This window comes from Empidonax traillii, unplaced genomic scaffold, assembly GCF_003031625.1.
Source record: "Empidonax traillii isolate 1590-97213 ecotype Southwest subspecies unplaced genomic scaffold, ASM303162v1 scaffold62:size2133460, whole genome shotgun sequence".
Taxonomy (NCBI): Eukaryota; Metazoa; Chordata; class Aves; order Passeriformes; family Tyrannidae; genus Empidonax; species Empidonax traillii.
The window spans coordinates 1,588,558-1,608,783 of NW_020955255.1; the positions used below are offsets into that span (position 1 = coordinate 1,588,558).

The 20,226-nt window shown below is 37.0% G+C and overlaps 1 protein-coding gene across 6 annotated transcripts in view; it reads left to right on the top strand.

The window, feature by feature from the left end:
• ARHGAP29 (Rho GTPase activating protein 29) overlaps window positions 1-20,226 on the top strand; it is a 50,845-nt gene that overhangs the window by 5,876 nt on the left and 24,743 nt on the right. For all 6 annotated transcript variants that reach the window (XM_027879955.1, XM_027879958.1, XM_027879957.1 and 3 more), the window contains exon 3: window positions 17,633-17,776. In XM_027879955.1, the coding sequence (XP_027735756.1) occupies window positions 17,633-17,776 (144 nt within the window). The remainder of the gene's footprint in view (window positions 1-17,632; window positions 17,777-20,226) is intronic.

A 20,226-nucleotide genomic window follows, 5' to 3' on the forward strand; every position in this document is an offset into this window, starting at 1 on the left:
GATAACTGAAATATATTAAGGAGACTTAAAATAAGTTAATTTTCTTTCTTTTCTGATGAGAAGAAAATGAAAATAAAATCTCTGCCTGGAAGGCCATGCTTGAGAGTATATGTTGAATTAACTTAGAGGACTCAGATCATTACCTGTAATTTGTGCTACTCTTAGCACTGTTCATTTAATGTTCAGTTTTATTGACAGCATTCTGTTTTCCTGATGTGCCCCAGCTTTAATTCTTTCAGTTTTAATGCACATCCCAAGTACAAATTGTTAAGACTTAATGGCTTGAAAGTTGGTGAATTTTCTCTTTTGTGCTTTGAGGTCCAGTAGTAACATCTGATTGAGAGGGTGAGAATCTAATTGTTGCCTTACACTTGCACCGCTCTTTGGAAAGGTAGGACATACAGTGAAGTACAGTCTAGAGTCTGGAGCCATCTGTGTTCTGCAGAGGTAGTGGCACTCAAGGACTTCCCGTGGTAAAGAATGTTTTAGGAACTGAGAAGTTGTTTGCCTCTCATGGAAACTTGCTGAGGGCTTAACAACCTGACCACAGTATTGAAAATACTTAAAATTTTGAAGTGTTTGAAGTATATTTAAGGTACATCCAAAACTTGAAGAGGTTACTTCTTGTCCTAAAGCAAGGGGTTAATGCATCTGCAAGTAAACTATGTTGAGTTTTGATGCTGGGTGGCTTCTATATGCGTAGTACATTGTTTTGAAGAACAGGAGATGTGGGGTAATTGCTGTGTACTGTCCAGTCTTTCCAAAAGATAAGCTTGCCTGTGCCTCATAGAAGTTATATAGGAAGCACATCAACCACTTTTTGGGAAAAAATATGCAGGACCTACCTCTTACAAACTTGTATTAGAGAATCAGTGCAAAAATAGTATTGCTTATTGCATTGATATGCAAAGTTGAGCATCTATTTAATAGGTGTTTATGTATGAGATTGACTACAGTCTATGCTTTTACTTTATAGAATAAATTTTTCTGTTGCCAAATAATACCACTATGTGGTCTTTGCTCAAATGAAATTCAATTACTCAGGTGTAAAAGGACCACACTAAAGAATATTTAGGGAGTAGCTAGGAACGAACTAACTAACTAACTAGGAACTCAGACTAAGTATTTCTCCTTTACAGTACATAGTAACTTTTACTTCTGTTGCATTAGAGAGGACATATTCATTCCTGTTTCCCTACTCTGACGATAGTTAACCACTAGTTTTGTGACATCTGAGGTTTTTTTATATTTTTTTTAAGGAATGTAATGTATACTGTAAGGTCTGCCCTTGGGACTGTGGGAAATACTGTGTTTTGTTATGAGTAGCTCTCAGGCTAAAATTTGCATGTGGTTTAAAAGTGCAGGGGTAATTACACTTTAATCTATAGTCTTCTTGACTGTACTTTAGAACATATTTTGGAATTATTGCTTACTCTATCACGAACTTTGAAGTAATCTTCAAAGTGTGATTTTATGTGCTTCATGTGGGTAATTCTGCATCCTTTTCATGAGCAAAAACTTTTTTCTTCAAGTTCATCCCATCTTGAACTAATGAAAATTTTAGTTCTTTCTAAAATGTTAGTACACTGTTTTTCCACGTATTTTAGAAACCAGAGTAGTAAGTTAAAACCTCTTACCTTTCCTCACGAATTTCTCTATGAGGATCAGATTTTGCATATGATTTCTTAGAATTTATAAGTTTTCGGGTCTTTTTTTTTTTAAACTGAAGCAGAGTAACAATACTGGTGAAGCTGGATGGCCTGCTCAGGAATGTCTGCATCCTCTGCATGGTAGCACCAATACTTTCAAAAGGATCAGGAATGCTACCTAACTTGAAACCTATCAGGTCCTTACTTTTAAGGGTAAGATATTCAGCCCAGTGGGACAATTTTAGAGGTGGGTCAAGTTAAATAGTTTCCTCAAAATAAGGAACTTGTAATCTCTAGTGACTTCAAAACCTTCTTTTAGCACCGTGGAGATCGGTGTTAATGGCATGCTACACTGAAAGCCAGAAGCCATTTACTGAATATATTGCCTGAGGCTCAAAGATGAATGATTTCTCTTCAGCCCTTCCTGGTTTGATAACATATACTGTCTGTATTTTTAGTATAATTAGGGCACTGTAGTATTTTTAGTGTTTGATTTTTATTTCTATATTTTCATATAGTCTAAAATATTAATGTCCTGTTTCTGTGGTGGCATTTGTGAAAGTCAGTTTGCCCTGTTTTGTTAGGGAAATCTGAAGTTCATTAGCTATTGCAGTGAAGATTACAGATTGAATTTATGATAATTTATAGTACTGGGTGTAATTTTGCTGTTTGTTCTGTATTCCAATTTGGATGTTTCTCAGTGAAAGGTGCTGTCTTTGATACACCCTTAAACTGAGATGTATTTACCTGTCTAATGACATTTTATACTATGAATACTTGGTAGGTGGGCAAACTGCTCTGAACAAGGATCTGATAAAGTGTTTACCTTTCTTTGCAACAGTTTCTGGAAGGAATGTTTGGGGGGGGTATATTTGTTTTGTTTCGAGGGAAGTTGGACTCATTTCTTTAAACTTTTTGTGGAAGACGGTTCTGGTTTTCTGCTCAATAGTATTTTGTGTGATAAGTAAAAAACTTCATAAAAGAGAAGGAAAAGTAAAATTCTGCCAGGATAGGTAACTTTTTGAGACTCTGAGAACAAAGTCATTATCAAATGTGTAAGCAATCTGCTTGTGAATTATTAAATGACCTTTGAGATTGTTAGAAAAAGGCAGAGGAATCCATGTAGCACAGTGTAGCACATTGGTCCTCTTATTCCATGTAGCTCAAAAAAAAGGGGGGAACAAACTAGCTAGGAGCTAATAAATCATATTACAGAATTAAACTTATTTGAGGATGTTGGCAAATATTCTGAAGTGGAATTTTAATATTTTTCACTTCTAGAATCTACCAAAGTGTGATCTACTTGCAATATTTGAAGATTAATTCTGTGATACGTTACTATTCAAATTCTATTCAAACTTGGTCCACAAGGAACTAACTGCATGTTTTTTTATGTATCAGCCTGTAATAAGATTATTCATCTTCTTGCTGAACCAAATTAGGTGTTAAAAGGTGAATTCTGACAATTTGAATTTGCTACTTTGGGTGTTACTGTTCCCATGGCAGAGTTGGCAGAAGTGTCCTTGTGTGCTACAGGAGGCCAGGACTGAACCAGACTGGGACAGGTATAAGGCAGCTGGAAGGAGTAACTTCACAAGGTGCTCCTGCTGAAACTCCTTTTTTCCCCTCCCCACCAACAGCTGAATTGTTGGTATGATTTTGTAACTTAGAAGATGCATCTAAAACTGCTGGTTTCTTGTGTTTATGATTCTGTTTTAAACATGTTAATAGTCTATTTTGCCAGCAGTTTATGGAAGTGTGAACTGCTGTGATCTCACCACTTCTTCCTGGCACTGGAGTAGTTCTCTGGTGAGTGCATAGCAAGCCAGCTTTGGGGGCATATCTACCTGAAAACTAGTCCCAGGAAGAAAATAATGAGGTTTTAGCCAGATCAATACCACGTGGTGACTGTAAGGTTGTACTGAGTACCAGCCAAGAGGGACAAGGTGGCTGGCCCAGGAGCAAGGGGCCAGAGGTTAAAATGGATCAAGACTGTGAGCTCTAGACAGAATTGATGTGGCATACCACCCTGGCATCCCCATTTAGCATACACTGCTAAACCCTGTACCAGTTCTTTTGTCTCCCTTACTGAATGCAAAGTTTGATGGGGGTATAGGAAAGGTGGAGTGGTGGTGGGGAGAACAGCAAACAGAAAATGCCCTTTGTAGATGGCAAATTAATTGATCACCTTGGCTCTGAGCTTTTGACGTATTTGAATTTGACAGTCTCTTTTAAACTCACCTTCCTAAAATCCGCTTCTTATGTGCAACGTCATATGTGCTTCCGATCTTCCTGACCTGGAAATTCATTAGTACACCCTTTCACATACCTCCAAGTAGTAGTCACTGCTAAATATTAGTTCTGTCAATTTGAGATTGTTCTTTCACGAGTCTGGAATAGTTTTTCAAGCTAAAAGATGTGAAGTATGTAAACAAGGATAAGAACAAAGTAAACAGTTCCTTAAATTTTTTTTTTTAGCAAGTAAAACTAAGAACCTAAAGCTAATAGTAGTGGTTTTGTTTTGTTGGGTTTACTGTGTGGATTTTGTGTTGGGGTTTTTTTTGCTTGTTTGTTTGTTTTTTGTTGGGTTTTTTTGTGTGTGTGTTTTTAACAGCTTCTGGTGTTTTTTTTAATGGCAAAACTCAAAGGAAAAAATTAGTTGGGCATATGAACTACTTCTTTTAGTGGAACTCTGGGACCACAACAAAGCAGAGACCTCCTGGTCATTTTCCCGTGCTTCCCTTACTTTCGCACCATCCTTTCCTTGTCCCTCTCGTGAACAGAAAGCACTGAGATCCCTGGCTGTGAATCCTGTCCAGTGCCAGATTGCTCAAACTTGAGAGGCTCTGTGAAGAAAACAGAAGTTTGATGTACAGTGTGAATGAAGACAATCCCAAAACAATCCAATAGAAAGTAGTTTACTTGTCTCCATAAACTTTGACTGTAGAGCTGCAAGCATTCTTTTCCCAGAAATGTTGCACTCAAGTGGAGAGAGAGAGAATTTTCCTCCTTTCTTTCCATTTCACTTCGGATCTTTCCACAATCTGTTTTGGCCAAGCCTTCTATTTCCTCAGAGTCTATCTTGCAGGCTTTTGTTAGGAAGTCTTGGACTTGCAGATGCTGTGACCAGAGCCAGAGGAGCTGGGCATTCTGTTTCGCTTTGCATGTTTGGAGTGATAGAGCACTGCTTAATTCATCTGCAGTCATGGAACACTTCTGCTGTTTCCACTAATCTGAACAGGAGGAAAAAACCGACCACCTCTGGAAGTTGAGTTCAAGCAAAGCTGTGTTCTTCCTAGTCAAAGTGTAAGCTGCCTGTTAAATGCAGGTTGCTGATATTGAATAGGAAATGTTGTTTCTTCAGTTTCAGGGAAGATTGAAGTTAAATAATAACTTAGTGGACCAGGAGATAAGTTTGTGGCTGATAGTACTACCCCTCCCCCAGTTGCATACTCCACATTCCTTCAGAACAAATGTTCACTTGTTGCTATAGTGTCTAAGATCAGCAGTCAGGAGGGGGTGTGTGTCTTGAAGGCCTGTGAGTGTTTAAAATGTAAAATCAACCCTTATGTGCAGTCCGGATATTTTTGTTGACCTAAATAATTACCATATCTCTATTTAAGAAAACTCTGAACTATTTATAAGAAAGATTAAGCATTTTCCATTTTTATGTTGCTTTTGAAGTGCAAAAATTGTAATACAAGGAAAAGCTCTATTCCTCTCCTTTTTGCATTTCTGATGTACAAAAGGATCTCAAAACACTTGAAGAGCCTTAGCTAGTTTATTAATTAGAATTACCTTCCCTTTCCATCACAGCAACTAGAGTAATGAAACTGAAATTACAAGATTAGCAAGATACAAGGTGACTAGTAAGGAAGAGGATGAATAGTCAGATTTTGTTTTGCAAGTAAAGCTAGACCTTTCAGGCAAAAATTCTTCTAATGTAGTTTGATGCTTAAGAAACGGGAACATTTGAACAAAAGTGCAGCTTGTATCCCTCAAAGAAATCTGCTGTAACACCTGAAAGAAAAGATTTGATCCAGTGTGAAGTCTTGTGTTCTAAACAGCAATTCCCATGTGGATGTAGGAGTTCTTGTGTTTAAAAACAAAACAAAAATCCCTTGCCTAAAATATTTTCCTGCTCTTGGCAAAATATATTACAGTGTATCCATTAAAATATTCCATTTTCTCATTTCTCTGATGCATCAATTTATCAAAGTTGCAACTTAAAATATCAATATGAATAATTTTGGTGTGCCTGACAGCCTGGAAGTTATAGAGTTGTGATTGTCATCTTGATGGTCTTGACTTCATGAAGATTTCATGGACTAAAACATTCCATTTCCACCAGTTTTATTGGAAGTGTTTGTTCTTATTTATGTAGCTTGGTCACAGAACTGAAGCTGACTTTTTTCTAATTCTGAGCAGTCTAGCAATTGCAGTGATTTGATTATATTAGATCTAATGTCTTGGTAATGGATTAGAGTTAGAACTGCATGGCAGGGTAGGAGATTGGATGCAGAGCCTGGACCTTGAGCTTCATAGGTAGCTGCTTCCCTTTTTTAAGGAAAGTAGGGATTTTTATGGAGGCTCATTCCTTTGTCTGCTTAAAATGCCCCTTTTTATAGAAGATTGAGGTGACTCATATAAGGCTGTAAAAATAGTTAAGTCTGAGTTAAACTTTCATCTTAATGGCATTCACTGCAAAACAGTGTAACTGCAAACCCTAGGGCATGAGGGTTTTTTGTAGAGGCTGTGATTTAGCTAAACAAAGTATTTTTCTTTTTTATCCTTTTTTCCTTCTTTAGTGCTTGCGTACTTTCTTGGACTAATTTTTAAAAGTATGCTGGAATTTTTATTTGCCAGTTCTGGTTATCTTTAGTTGATAAACCAGTTTTAATCTTAAGTTGACAAAATTTACCTCTTCAGTGTTGTGTTCTTTGTCGTGTCTGAACTGCTTCAGAAAGTTAGACTGTTTTAGTAATATAACATGTTCCCTTTTTCAAATGTGTTGATTCTCTGTGATGTTTATAATTGGATTCAGGGCCAATAGGTGGGTGTTGTAGCAGTTCATTACATTTCTGAAAGTTTTGTTAGTACTGTTTGACAACTGTGGGATTATGTATGTTGTCTACACATACATGTTAAAGGGAAAGGAGGGTTCTTTGGAAATAATCAGGTGTTTCTTCTAACTCTTGTCATGTCTCAATCCTTTTCTAGTTTTAGAAATCTCCAAGAAGTGGAAGGCCTGGTGAGGAAGTTTCAAAGCAGATGCATTAAAAACAATTGAAAAAATGAATTGCATGGCTGTAGATCAGTAAGTTGCAGGAAGTGTAATTGTATGGTGGAGTTAAAGCACAAGTGTGTTCTCTTTCTCACCTCATGCCTTTTCAACAAGAGGCTTTGGCATCTTTAGGACTTAGGGACAAATTTCAGTTTTGTAGCCCAGTGTATGGAGGTGTGATTGTTTTAGAGCTCTGTCTTGTGAGAAATCTAACATTTCAGTCAGTATTCTTCTTTGGGATGAGAGCATATTCTTAGCTCAATTTGTGAGATCAGATAATGCTGAAATAGTTGTGGACAATGTATTCCTGAAGCATTAGCTTAAAGACTGCTCAGTGTTCACAAATTCATTTCGGTGTTTTAGTCTTGATAGTAGTAGGAACAGATTCTTTAGTAGAATGCTTTTTGTGGGATTTTTGTCTTTGTTTGTTTCTCTTGAGGACTTTTTCTTCAGTTCATTAATTGTAGGGTGTATATAAAGTACTTTGTGCTATCACAACTATGAAACTGAAAGGTCTGTCCAGAAGTTCTCCACTGCTGACAAGTAGAAAAAAAAAAGTTTACTGGAATCACTAGAGTGGAGGTGAAGAGAACCTGAACACTACTGGTCAAGAAAATGGGCTGTGGTCTCAGCTCATAAGTAGGTTAATGACTCCCAACAGAAGAGCAGTTGAAGGAGGCAGCTTTTTGGAGGGATAGTCATATCTGCTTTGTGCTTCATTGGGTAAGGTGCTAATTGTTTATCTGAAAGCATAGCAGCATATGTGAATTGTGATAGTTGAGTGAAGACAGTTTATGAAGGACCTTGACAAAGTGACCGTGATAAATAGCTTATGCCAGTGGTGAGGAAGTAGGATTAAGACTGCAGAGTGGTCTGATTTAAATGCTTTGTGGTATTCGTGTGCAAGCCCTTGTGTTAAGGACAAGCAAACAAATTCAGCAAGGAATGGAGAACTCTTTCTAGCTGTGGTTGGCTTCAGATAATGACTAGACATGAGATTTTAGAGAAGGTGGCTGAGAATTTGGAAAGAAAGCAATAGGTCTGGAGCATATAAATGAATTAGATTCTTAATAATTGTAGAAGCTTATTGTACAGCATCAAATGCTGCATGCCATTGGATGAAGAACTAAAAGCATGAGGCTACTGTTTAAATATGTAGTTGACCATGTTCTTTCTGTTTCTGTTATAATTCTCACATTCTGTAGCTTTACTGGACTGCACGTGTTTTGTGTTTTGTATTGGGTTTGTTTGTTGTGCTTTTTTTTAATGTAGCATTGACTAGCTGGAATGATGACTTCAGTGGTACTAGGGAGAAACAACTATGTCAATCCACAACCACAAAACAAACAAAGTGTCTGTGGTTTGTCTTTTTCACCTTTTTATTGCAAGGTATTTGTGAAGAAATACTACTCAATTAAAAATTAATCATGAGATGTGCAGGGGGTTACTGTTGTCTTTTAGAACATGCAAGTGATAGTGTGACATCAGTTACTGACAGCATTGTTGTGTTTTCTCTTCATATAAAATCAAAGAGATTTTGGTGTGAAATAACTGATACCATAACATTATACTGAAGAGGGGATTGACTCTTCCTGAGTCTAGGAAAGGGGAAGACTTTTAAATAATTTTCTTTGGAGAGTTCAAATGGCTCTGTGTCACCTGTGTGAGTTATGCAGTCAGACTTTACTCTCTTGGGTGGTTGTTTCAGCAGGACTTCAGTGCAGAAACATCAAATAATCCTTAATCCTTTGTGTTCACCAGTTTTCTAGACAACTAATGTTACTGGCTGCTGCTTTAGTGATTTGAAAACCACTTAATATCTAAGTTGATTTTGTGTAACTTTTTTGTTTTCATCAGCAAAACAGAAATGGACTACTATCACATCCTACAACAGTTGGGTTCAAAAGATACTTTAAAATAAATGCACAAAGTAGTGTACCTCTTGTTTAACACCAGATAATCTCATAATCCTGGCTTTGTGTGGTCTTTTGAAAACTAGGTGGGCAGGCCGCAATAAAACAGCTTCTTCGTTCAATCAGTGACTTGGGCTAAAAGTGGAAGGAGCAGCCTTGTAGAACAAACAGTATTTCAGACTCAAATTAAAATAAACTAAAGTATTGTTTCATAATCTCTTGGTGTTGGTTAGCAAAGGTTAAATTTATTTTATTTAAAATGCACAAACCATAACTTTCTTGCTACCTTTTCTGTTTGCCAGTTTGATATGGTGTGATCAAGTTGCTGGGGATTTTCTTTCATTTTCTGCCTTGCTCTTTTTTTCAGAAGTGTGTGCTATGAATGTTGAGTATTACCTCATGTGCTTTCAGAACTTGAACCTATATGTGAGGAACATAGTTGCTTAAAGCATAAGATACTTTAAGTATCTTCCATTGGCAGCTGTTCAGGCCAGTGACTGATGAAGTTTTAGTGAAATGCCTTAAAATAAGAAATAGGTAGCAAGTCACTATCACTGGTGGTATAGTCACCTGTCCTGACTTTCTGGTGAACTATGACTGATCAAACTTACTGCAAATGTATTCATCCTAAAGAATGTAGTATAATGTCCATTTGACAATTTACAGTTCTAACTTAAAATGCATTCTGAAACTTGTGAAGCGTTATCCTCACCTAGCTTTATTCTTAGTGTCCTGGAAGATGCAGGGAAATTATATGAACAGTGGATAAAATGGCTGTGTAATATTTTCATTTGTCAGAAACAGGTACCTAAGCAAACACTAGCAATTTTCATGACTAGTTTGTGCTCTTTAAATTTTGGGTTAATAAAAGATTAATGTATTCTAAAAATTAAACTGCATGGCTGAACACATCTAGGTTAGTTGACTGGAATCTCAGGGCTAGAAGAATAAAAAAGTTGAAGGAATGTAGTGTACAGCATATTGAAATAGATTAATGAAAAGCTGCATTGTGGTAGTTTTATTTTCTGAAAGGCTTCCCCACATGCACAAATGGGGAGTTCATCTATGAATTTAAATGTGAAATGAATGTGAAGTAACAACTATTCTGCTCATGTCAGTTGACAAACCAACAAAAGGAAAATATGTAGCTGCTTTCAGCATAGGCAGAATTACAAGATTTTGATTATTCTGATGTATTTTGCATGTACACGTATTTTATTGACTTTTTGAAAACATTATTTTAAGACATCTTTGTTTTTGTAACTTTAATTTCTGAAAAGGAATTTGGTCTTGCTTTGCTCTATATCTGTAGTCAAGAAGGACTTCTTATGTAAGTTTTGTCTTCACAAGTACAGAACTGGTCCATAACTGAAATGGAGTAGGAATGTTAGCCCAGTTTAATAAAAAAAACCAAAACCTGCCACAGCTCAAGGTCATATCAGAGGCTAGTCAGCATGGTTAATGGTTGAATCTAAATGGATAGGCTGATATATTTTGGCCAATCTCTCATAGCCTTAAAATACCAAAAAAAGAGTAAGTACCAGGTGCTTTTTGTCTTAAACTAAATTTGTTCAACCTAATTTTAAGATCAAATTTAGTAGTTTAACAGGAAATAGGCAACTGACTTGCTGAACATTAAATGCTTTCTTGTATTATAAAAACATTGTTTGCATATAAAAACTGACATAAAACATTGCTACTTTCATTATACTGCGTTCAATGAGCTGTTTGCAGGAAATTTCAATGCATTCTCACTGAATCAGGTCAGTAGATTGCTCTTCTCAAAAAAAAAAAAAAAAAAAAAAACAAAAAAACCAAAACAACTAAACAACCTTTCCAAACTTCATTGCTTTCATATCAAATGTAGGGGGTTTGGGTCACTATTTTTATTACTTTTTTCTTCGTTCTTAATCAAACTTCACATGTCCCTAGATTTTTTTCATTGAAATAATTGCTTAACTGATTGTTTTCCATGAATTGCCATTTTTGCTGTAATACAATGTGATTAAAAAATTGGTTGCAGTGGATTGTGGAGCACAGGTTGCCAAAGACTGAATTTGCTGTAGTGTCTTTTAATGATGCCATGACAACAAGGGTTGCCATGGTACTGATTAACAAAAAAAGCTAGGATTGGCTATTTTGGAAGCTTCAAGTATGATGTTTCTTGACAGAGGGATTGGTAGGTAACTTCCAATTCTTCATCATAACGCAGGGTTGGAAGGTGATGACCTTAGTTGTGCCTTTGGCAGTTTCCAGCCTTGCTGGAGAGTTTACAAGCAGAAAGTCTTGCAGAAATTCTCTGAATTTTTGGTTTTCAGTGAATTAAAAGGTTTCATTCCTTGTGTCTGCAGCATGCAGTCAAATAAAGGAAGAAATATGATAGCTAAGAGTGATGTTTTTTCATCACTCTTGAACTGTGACCATCAACAAACAAAATATCTATACCACCGTAAAAGGAAAAAACTGTGTTCATTTTGTATCCCTACAATCAATGAAAATCACATTTAGCTCATACATTTATTGTCTTTAAAAAAACTTTCTTGACGCTAGACTGGACAGCAGTGATATAGATCAACTTTGCCATGGTCAAACCACAATATAAAATGTGTTTTCACCCTGTGTTTGATTAATTCTTGTGGTCTTTTGAGTTGGTTGTGACCTCTGTTAAATCAGACAAATATGCTAGGCTGTTAATTGTGTTAGAATGGGGCTGACAGGGAGAGGAGGGCAAAAATAAAATGATGCTTTAATCTGGGACCGTTTCCTAAACTGCAGATATAGGAATTAGGTGATTTCCACACAGCTCATTTTTGTATGATTGCTTTGCTGTGATGGTCACTGGGAAGTCTCATAGTTTGGATCAGATTCAGACCTGAGTGCTGACAGTTTCCTAGTACACAATATGGACACTGATGAAGAGGATAGTAATGTGATTTTAGTTGAAATCTGTTTTACTTTGAATCAGCTTCATTCCAGTTCAGACTTTCCCCCCTGCTCTAGGTGGTATAACTAGTGACATCATGTAATCATTCTACATAACATAATAGAAACAGAATTTACCTTATGGTCAAAAATGAGTTTTTTAGTAATTCAGAGTGGACAGTCTTGTAGCCAAGATGTTGGTCTTGCAGACTGAAACGTTGGTTACTCAAAACTCTTTCTCTGAATCCTTCCAAGACTGAAAGTGATGAGGAGCTGACTGTTTGCATGCCATAAGGTGAAACGTTCTATTAAAGTTCTGGATCCAAATATTCCGATTTTGGGAAAAATTTTTTGCAGTTTATGTGCTTGTTCTCACCATCATCCTGCAACACTATTTTGTCTGGCTTCTCCCTTTGTCCTGAAAGAGTTTGCAGTTATGCAGAAGGTGTGAAGTGGTACTTAAAACCAGAATTGAGACTCCTGTATTTCAGTGGAAGTAAAAAGGGAGCTGAAGTACATGCTCTTCTGCTGATCCCAGGAGAACAGATTTACAAAAGGAGTTCTCAGATGAGGACTAGACCAAGTGAGGGTGGTGGTTACAACCAGCATTTGTGTTCTCATCCAGTTGCATTTATTCTAGTGGTAACATCCATAGAGGGAGTTCATGGGAGACACTTATCATAGTCAAGGCATTTAATTGTGTTCATGGAGGTAGATGGAGAAAATATTTGTGCAAAAATACAAGTTACCTTGTTCATAGTAAGATTTTTCACAACAAGTGAGATGAGTTTTGTATATTCCCCCCCCCCCGTCAAAAGAGATTGGTCTATGTGTATAAACTTATCACTGTAGAGATTATGCATGACAGGTTGTTCCACACTGTATAACATTCTTGAAAGCCATTGAATGCATGACATAACTAATCACACCTTTCTCTTTGTAAAAAGCTTCTTATGGTAAGTAGGACCTTATTAAATGGTGTGAACTAGAATATTAGCTTTGCAAGTCTTATATGTATTCTGACTCAAAAAATTTTTCATAGGTGTGTTACTTTTCAGTTGTTTTATCTATATTGTTACCCTGTCTTTCATCAGTGTGATCGACTTCTGTTAGAAACAAACTTTTAGACATTGTATAACAATAGTTGTATTAGTGGTTTCCTTTCTTTTGTGACTGGTGGAAATTGGGTAGTAGGGGGAGAGTCTGCTGTTGAAAAGCATTAACGTTCAAGATGGAGCAGCAGTAATTGCACACACATCTTCTGTGTGGGTCTGAACAGCAATGCAGGATGTGCAGTGGCCACGGAAGGAAAAAACTGTTAGTCTGTATTTAAACTTGTCCTGGCAAACATTTGTTGACATAAACAGCTTCAGAAATGTTTGGGCCAACAATAAATCAGGTCAGACAAAAGAATGCCAGCCAACTGACACAGCAGTGCCTTTCCTGACTGTGTGTATTGTGACCAGCCCTGACTTGGCAGGGAGGGTGACTTGGCGCTGACAAGCTTGATGAGCAAATTTGATTTTGTTTTGCGTGAATAGAATCCATAGCTGTAAGGCCACTATTGCTTACTAACTTCTAAACAAAGGCTTCCATTTGAGAAATATCTAAAATTAGAAAATACGTCGATTGTGGTGGTGTCGTATTAAAGATGGTTGAATGGTTATAAAATGTGGTGACCAAAACCATTGAGGAGTGGGATGCTAATGACAACAGCGTGCTACTGAGATGGCTTGACAAACACTGATAGACTTCCCAGCTGCTTTGTACTGTCGTTCTTGTGCATTAGGTTTGTCAGCTTTGAATACATGCTTTTTTCACCCTGTTCTCTCTCCACTTCTCCTACAGAGGATTCTTTCATTTTGGAAGAGCTTGTTCAAACCTTACTGAAAGATTTGCAGATAGGATACTGAGCTCTCTCCAAGCCTTTTTTTTTCCCCCTTCAGTTTTAAGAGTTATTTTTTTCCTTTTGAGATGTAGGAGCCTGACTCATTCCTCCAGGAGATTCCAGGAAACTGGAGGTCACCTCAGTGAACAGTTGAACTCGATTGCCCAGAGAGGTCCTCTGTGTTGCAGGAGCATTGGCAGTCACGATCTTAGCTTTCTGTGATACTGCAATTCATGTTGTTAAGCTTGAGAGAGATTTTAAAACAATATAGCATCCACTGGTGGAGAATTTCTGCTTGACTTCATGTAGATAAATAAATGTGTACAGTGATACAAGGGATAGAAGAAAAACTGAAAGTAAGTATTTTTTTTATGACTACTGAAGTCAGATGGAATTGCTGTGGGAACTTTTTGGAGACATGTTTCCTCATACATTCCTTTCACTGTAAGTTGTATTTGCACTGCTGTTGTTTTGGTCTCAGCCATTTTCAGACTTCTTAGCATTAAAACTGTGTTTCTGTTGATTTGGCATATTTAGATTGTTTTGCTACCTGAAGTTTCTAAATCTGTCCTGAACAGGAAATCTCTGGTTTAGTGTCTGTTTGGTATCAGTCACTGAATGCAGTGTAGCTGTGGTTCCTGACGACTTCTGCCCCCACCTCTCCCCAAGCACCACTTGTGTCACAAGCCTTTTGTCTTCTGGAGGCACAGAAACAATGTTTCAGATATTTTGTAAACAAATGATACAGTGATGGAATACAAAGAAATCTCAGTTGGGTGTAGCCAGACCTTTGCTTTTGAGAGTACAAATAACTAATCTCATGCCTGAGTGCATTATTTTAGTGATAGTGTTCTTCTGGATGGTATGATAAACATCTAATTCAGCTCAGAAGTTATTTTCAACTTGCATTTCCCTTTGAAGCTTGCTGCTTCTGTTCCAGAACTTGAAGAGGCTTGTGTCCTCTTCAAGTTTTTTTCCTTTCTTCCCCTCCCACTTACTTTGCTTTTTCCCCAACTCTATTGTTCTGGTAAGATAATACCAAATTTTAATACAAAGAAACTGCATTTTGGGATCAGATATGCATTAATAAGTCTTCTGTATATTTTTTCTACCTTCACCTAACCTGTAAGGAACTCGAAAAGACTTTTTTAATCACATAGTGACAAGTCTGTAGTAGTTGTGGGTCACACTGAACTCACAAGAATCATTTGTGCAGTTTGATGTATGTATTTCTTAGTGAACCAGTTTGAACTATATTTAAATATCCTAATTCCTGAAGATAACATGTTACTATGATTTTAAGATACATTTTCTATGTTGACTGATCCACTTTGCATTTGTGGGCATCAGTACAGCTCTGCTGTCTTTCATTTTCCTCATTGCCTTGGCCTGGAGCTGCCTGGTACTCCCAACAGCTATTTATTCCTGCATTGATGGAGTACAATTGAGGCTTTGATGGATTAAAGCCTGAAGGGACCATTAAAATTATTTGGTTTCTTTTTGACAGCTATAAAATTTGAGTGTTAGGAGGTGGGAATGGTCATACTGGGTTAGGCTAAAACTGTGTCTAAGTGTCTGAGTTCTGATGATTGCTGAAAGTGAATAGCTAGAGAAGAGTAAAAATGACCAAGTTGGACATATTCTCTGAACTGTTTTTGCTTAGAATTCTTGAACTGTTACAAGTTTGTTTTAGTACAATGCTTAATAGTTCAGAAGAGTAAAGAGTGGAGTAGTTGAGTGAAGTTATGGAGGCATATGGAGAATTAATTCAAAGACAGCAAAGCTCTAGGTAGTACTTAGGTGCATAGGAACAGCTGTGCAGCAGTTGTGGATGCTGGGTGACTGGACTGCTGAAAGCAGTCAGTCTGGTGTAGTCTCCTAAGCAGCATCACCCACTGCTGTGAAAGGCACAAGCCAGCAGAGCCCACAGCCAGACCCGCTGAGGCATTTATTGACTCATTAGTAACCCACAGGGCGACTTAAAAGAACTTGTCTCCTCTCTCCTTGTTTCCATGTAAACTTCTTGTGTCAGTACTCTGTTTTGGCAAGAAATTCCACAGGTCTCTTGCATGAAGAATCACCCTTTTCTGCTTTGAATCTGGCTCCTCCTTGCTCAGTCTAATCATCTGATGTGTTTGTATATAACTGAGAGACATGGATAAGCAATTGATTCTACCCACTATTTTCATGGGGTTTATAATTTTCTGACCTTTCATATCCCCTATAAATCATTTCTTATCCAAGGTCACAGCTTGTGCTATTGTTGCTTGTATGGAAACTGCTTCCAGCCTGGATTGCTTTCCCCAATAAGTTCAAAACTCTGAGCTATAGCATGCCTTTAGATCGATGTGTGTTTGTCAGAACAACCTCTGCTGCTAATGTGGAAGCACTGAATCATGGCCACGTTTAGTACCAGGCTTTTGACTTTTTTTTTTCCTCTTTGCTGTGTTTGAGTCTTCAGTTAAAAATCATTACGTGTATGTGTAAATGAAGATAAAGCCACAGCTGTGTTTCTTTAACAAGTTGCGTAGAACTTTCTTAATTTACTGCTGTGTAAGATGAGTTTTCCTAGACTTTTGTATGTCCTGTTACAGATAGAGCTTCCTACTCCCTTCTAGCAGGAAAAAACATGCAAAGTGCCAGTGAGTGGTAGATAAAGTTTTTGCCTTAGTCCACTTCCTGAGTCAAGGTTTTTCCTTTGACCATGTATAAACCAGTCTGATCTGGGGAAAAAAGCCTCCTGATATTTGACATGCAGGGAGGTAAAGTCTGAAGCACAGCAGTCCATAAGAGATTTGCTATTGCACCTGATACAGTCATGTGCCATTTGTATGTAGTCCCCCCCACCTGACAGAGTGATACCCTGTATGGATGTGTCCTCTTGTACACTGTTGGTTCCTCAGAAGAATTTAGGTGCCTCTAGCCTAAATACAGTGTGTTGTCACCAGAACAAAATGGCTCTGATTTGAAACTGTTCTCTGAGTAGCACTGGATCAATTTGCACTGTACAGTAATTGTGTGTATTGACCTGTTTGTTATCATGGCCACAGACAACACAGAGTTGCCATTCCTTTTTGCTCAGTAGGGAAGTGAGTCAGCTTGTATTAGATCCTCTTTTTCTTTTTTATAAGCTAGACTTTCCTGAATTTGAAAGCTTTTTACTACAACTTGCAACGCAGCACTCTAGTGCATGTGAAACTTTAATTCCATGCACCAGCACCTCTTCTGTAACAGAATGGAAGAGCTTGTGGTTGAACCTGTGCCATGTATGCAACAGGAACTATTTTTTAAAAAAACTAAGACAGGGTGGGATTTAGGGGCACATAGCAAGAGGCATATGCTGCAAAGCAGCACCATCTTGGAATGTGTGTTTGACAATTTTTCTGATTAGGCCTAATTTACAAAATAATTTAGGTGTTGAACTGTTTTTTCAGAACTGACATCCTTAAAGACAGATCTAGGCTTATATACTAGAAATGCTTAAGATATCATTGACACTTGAGTTAAAAACTAGCCAACATTTGCCAGAAGTTTTTGTTCATTTCTATGAATATACAGAAATGAGGTAGAATTTGTATCAGGTGAAGAAATATTTAGTGAACAATCCAAGTCTGCTTTTGTTGATACCTTTTTTGCATATGTATAATTATCAAAATGGTGATGGATAAAATGACATGAGAAAAAGATGGTTTAATTCAGAAACCTTAGGGTATTGGTGTAGAATTCCCTCAAAACTTTTTTTCTTTTTTTTAGTATGCTTGCTTGACTTTCTGTGAGAAATGAGTTTATATGTAAATGATATACAACATTGCAAGTAAACTGTTGGTATAACTATTTAACAATTTCTTTGTTCTGGGTAGGCCCAACTTCAATATGGCCTAGGATTCCATGCAACTGGATACCATCAAAGTGGTTTGTAATGTAATTGGGTGTTAATGCGGTGTTTTAATGTAGTTTCTCCTTGACTTTTTTTCAGAAAATCAAGATGGCCTGCATCAGGTAGTGCACGAGCGCCTGGGGGAGTTGCTACGTGTTCTAAAAGCAGTGATAAACAAACATCAGACTCTAAATTCAGTTGATATTCTTAGTGCTGCAGGAACAGTTATTGCAAAAGTAAAAGGTAAGGAATTACTAGCTTTAATATTCTTGGAAAGTTCTTGTAATTACTGACTTGATTGACTCTGGCTTGTAGTTATAGATAGAATTCTATGTATACAGAAGAAACTATTTTTAAAAAATTAATACTTAAATATTTGTTTAAAAATACCTTTTCTAAGTGAAGAGTAATACTAAATAGCTTGTTCTGTCATTGATGTGATAACATTCTGTTTATAGGAAGCTCGCTGCAAACCCACATTGAATACTAAAAGCACAAGCCTTTGAACCTGGGCTTTTCTTTACCTGCATATCACAGAATAATATCAGAGTAATAAACCTGGCATTCATCCACTTTGAGATTTGCCAAGGATCTTTGCCTAATTCTCTGAATCTGTGGGGATGGTACTGTATTTAAATCAAGTGAAGAAATATCTGAATGCCTAACAGTTATTAATTAAACAGATAGATCATAGCAATGGGAAAGGTCTCAACAGCAATAAAAAAAAAGCCTTGCAGACGTAAGATGTGTTAATACTTTTTATTACTGACCTCTGCTTCCACAAATGTGAATAGTGAAGCACTCAATTGCTCCAGCCCCATAAGCTGTAGCTGTTTCTTCCCCTGTGGAACCTTTGACTGCAGCTCTCCCTGCTCTGGAATAAGTCTGGTATATTACTATGGAACCAGCTTAGTGTAGGGTTAAATCTCTACCTTTTGCCTGTCTTAAATAATATGGAATACCTTCTTTCAGAGAAACATAGTTGAGTTTTTCTCCTTGTTCTAGTGTTTTCCCTCTTGTTTCATAATTATGTTAGTATGTCTGAATATACACTGCTTATTCAGTAAAGTGGGAATATGAGTTAAAATACCACAGTGTTTAGCCATCTGATTCCTATACCTTGGATTCTTCCAAGGCTATTATGGATTCTTCCTTACATAGTTTTGCCAGTTTGTTTGATCTTGGCAGATACTAGCAGCCTACTTTGCATTTTCTTCCTGCTATAAGTAGAATTTCTTATAGATCTGTAGCTGGTATTTGAAATGATCTTTGGACTATAACTCTGTCATTTCTGAACTTGCTTTAGAGATTTGTACATAACATTAGAAATGCAGAGAGTATCCCTGAGGGATAGCTGTTTGCTTGCTCTTCTTGGGGAGAGTTAAGTGCACGCATACAAGATATTTACCCATGAGAACAGGTTAAATGTTCGGAGAACACAATTCTACATCCACTCTAGACAAGCTGCTTCCGTGCTTAGGTGCTGTAGTGATATTCCTGTGTTTTCCACTCTCCCCTAATTTCAGTGGAAAACTGTTCTTTCTTTAAGAAATGTTGAGGACAAGTGACTTAAGGTAAATGGTATCACGTCAACATTTGCTAAATCGTGTTTTCAAAAACCATTGCAACAATATCTATCCTCACTGGACTACATAATATAGTAAGATTGTTCTTGATATGCAGTGCTCCAGATTGATCCCTGACTATAATGTCCAGATTTACAGGGTAAAGCGGTAGAATTATTTTCCTTGTCTTGCATGGTAACACTGATTGATTCCATAATTATGTTGGCTTTTTTTGGTCAATTTTCATGTTCAGTTTAAAAACCCATGATAAGTCCAAGGTTACTTTATATAGTTCTAGTGCTGAACCAATTTTCCAGATCTAGATTTATGTATTGTCTCTCCTACCCTTCAGAAGTAGAAAATTAATCACTTTGTTTTGTTACATAATCCATTCCTCCGGAGTACTTGCAGTTTTTTGAATTTGATGCCTTACCTAATTTTTCTCTTCTTGGTGCAAAGTGTTCTGTTGTGCAGTTTCAACAGCACTGAACCCTGGGCAGATGCATTGTTGTTTCATACATTTCTTTATGTGCTCTCTGTTTCTGTCTGATTTTATGAGTAGCTGTTCATTGAGAAGTTTTTTTTAGGATTCGTTCATGTCCCTTGCTAGTGAGCAGAATAAATAACTTTAGCACCAAGTGGTTTTTTTGGCAATGCAGATATTCACAAATTGTTGTTAGCTTTTTCTTCCCTGAACAGATTTTATTTGATGTAATAAATATGTTTTCACTTGACTGATCACACTCGTATTGTAGACTTCACTTACTGTTTATATGTTGAGTTTAAGAGGAGCTACAGTCATGGAGGAATTGCATTATTTTCTATATGGAAAGAAAAACTACTCCTAGGAAAGTACTGTGCATATTGTGTAATTATAGAATTTTGAAAGTAACTCCATTCATTATTGTTGTAAGAATGACACTTTGCAAGAAGCACTGCAGTTATGTCTTCCATTTTTCTGTCAAATGTGTTCAAGTTGGTTAGGTTGTAAGACCATACCTGAGGTACATAATAAAAGTCTGTGCTCAATCATAACTCACTTGAACTATCTTAAATATTATTTTCTTAAAAATTTCTTTTTTTTAAAATTGTTAAAAAACAAAAGGCATGAAAGAAGTTGATGTTATT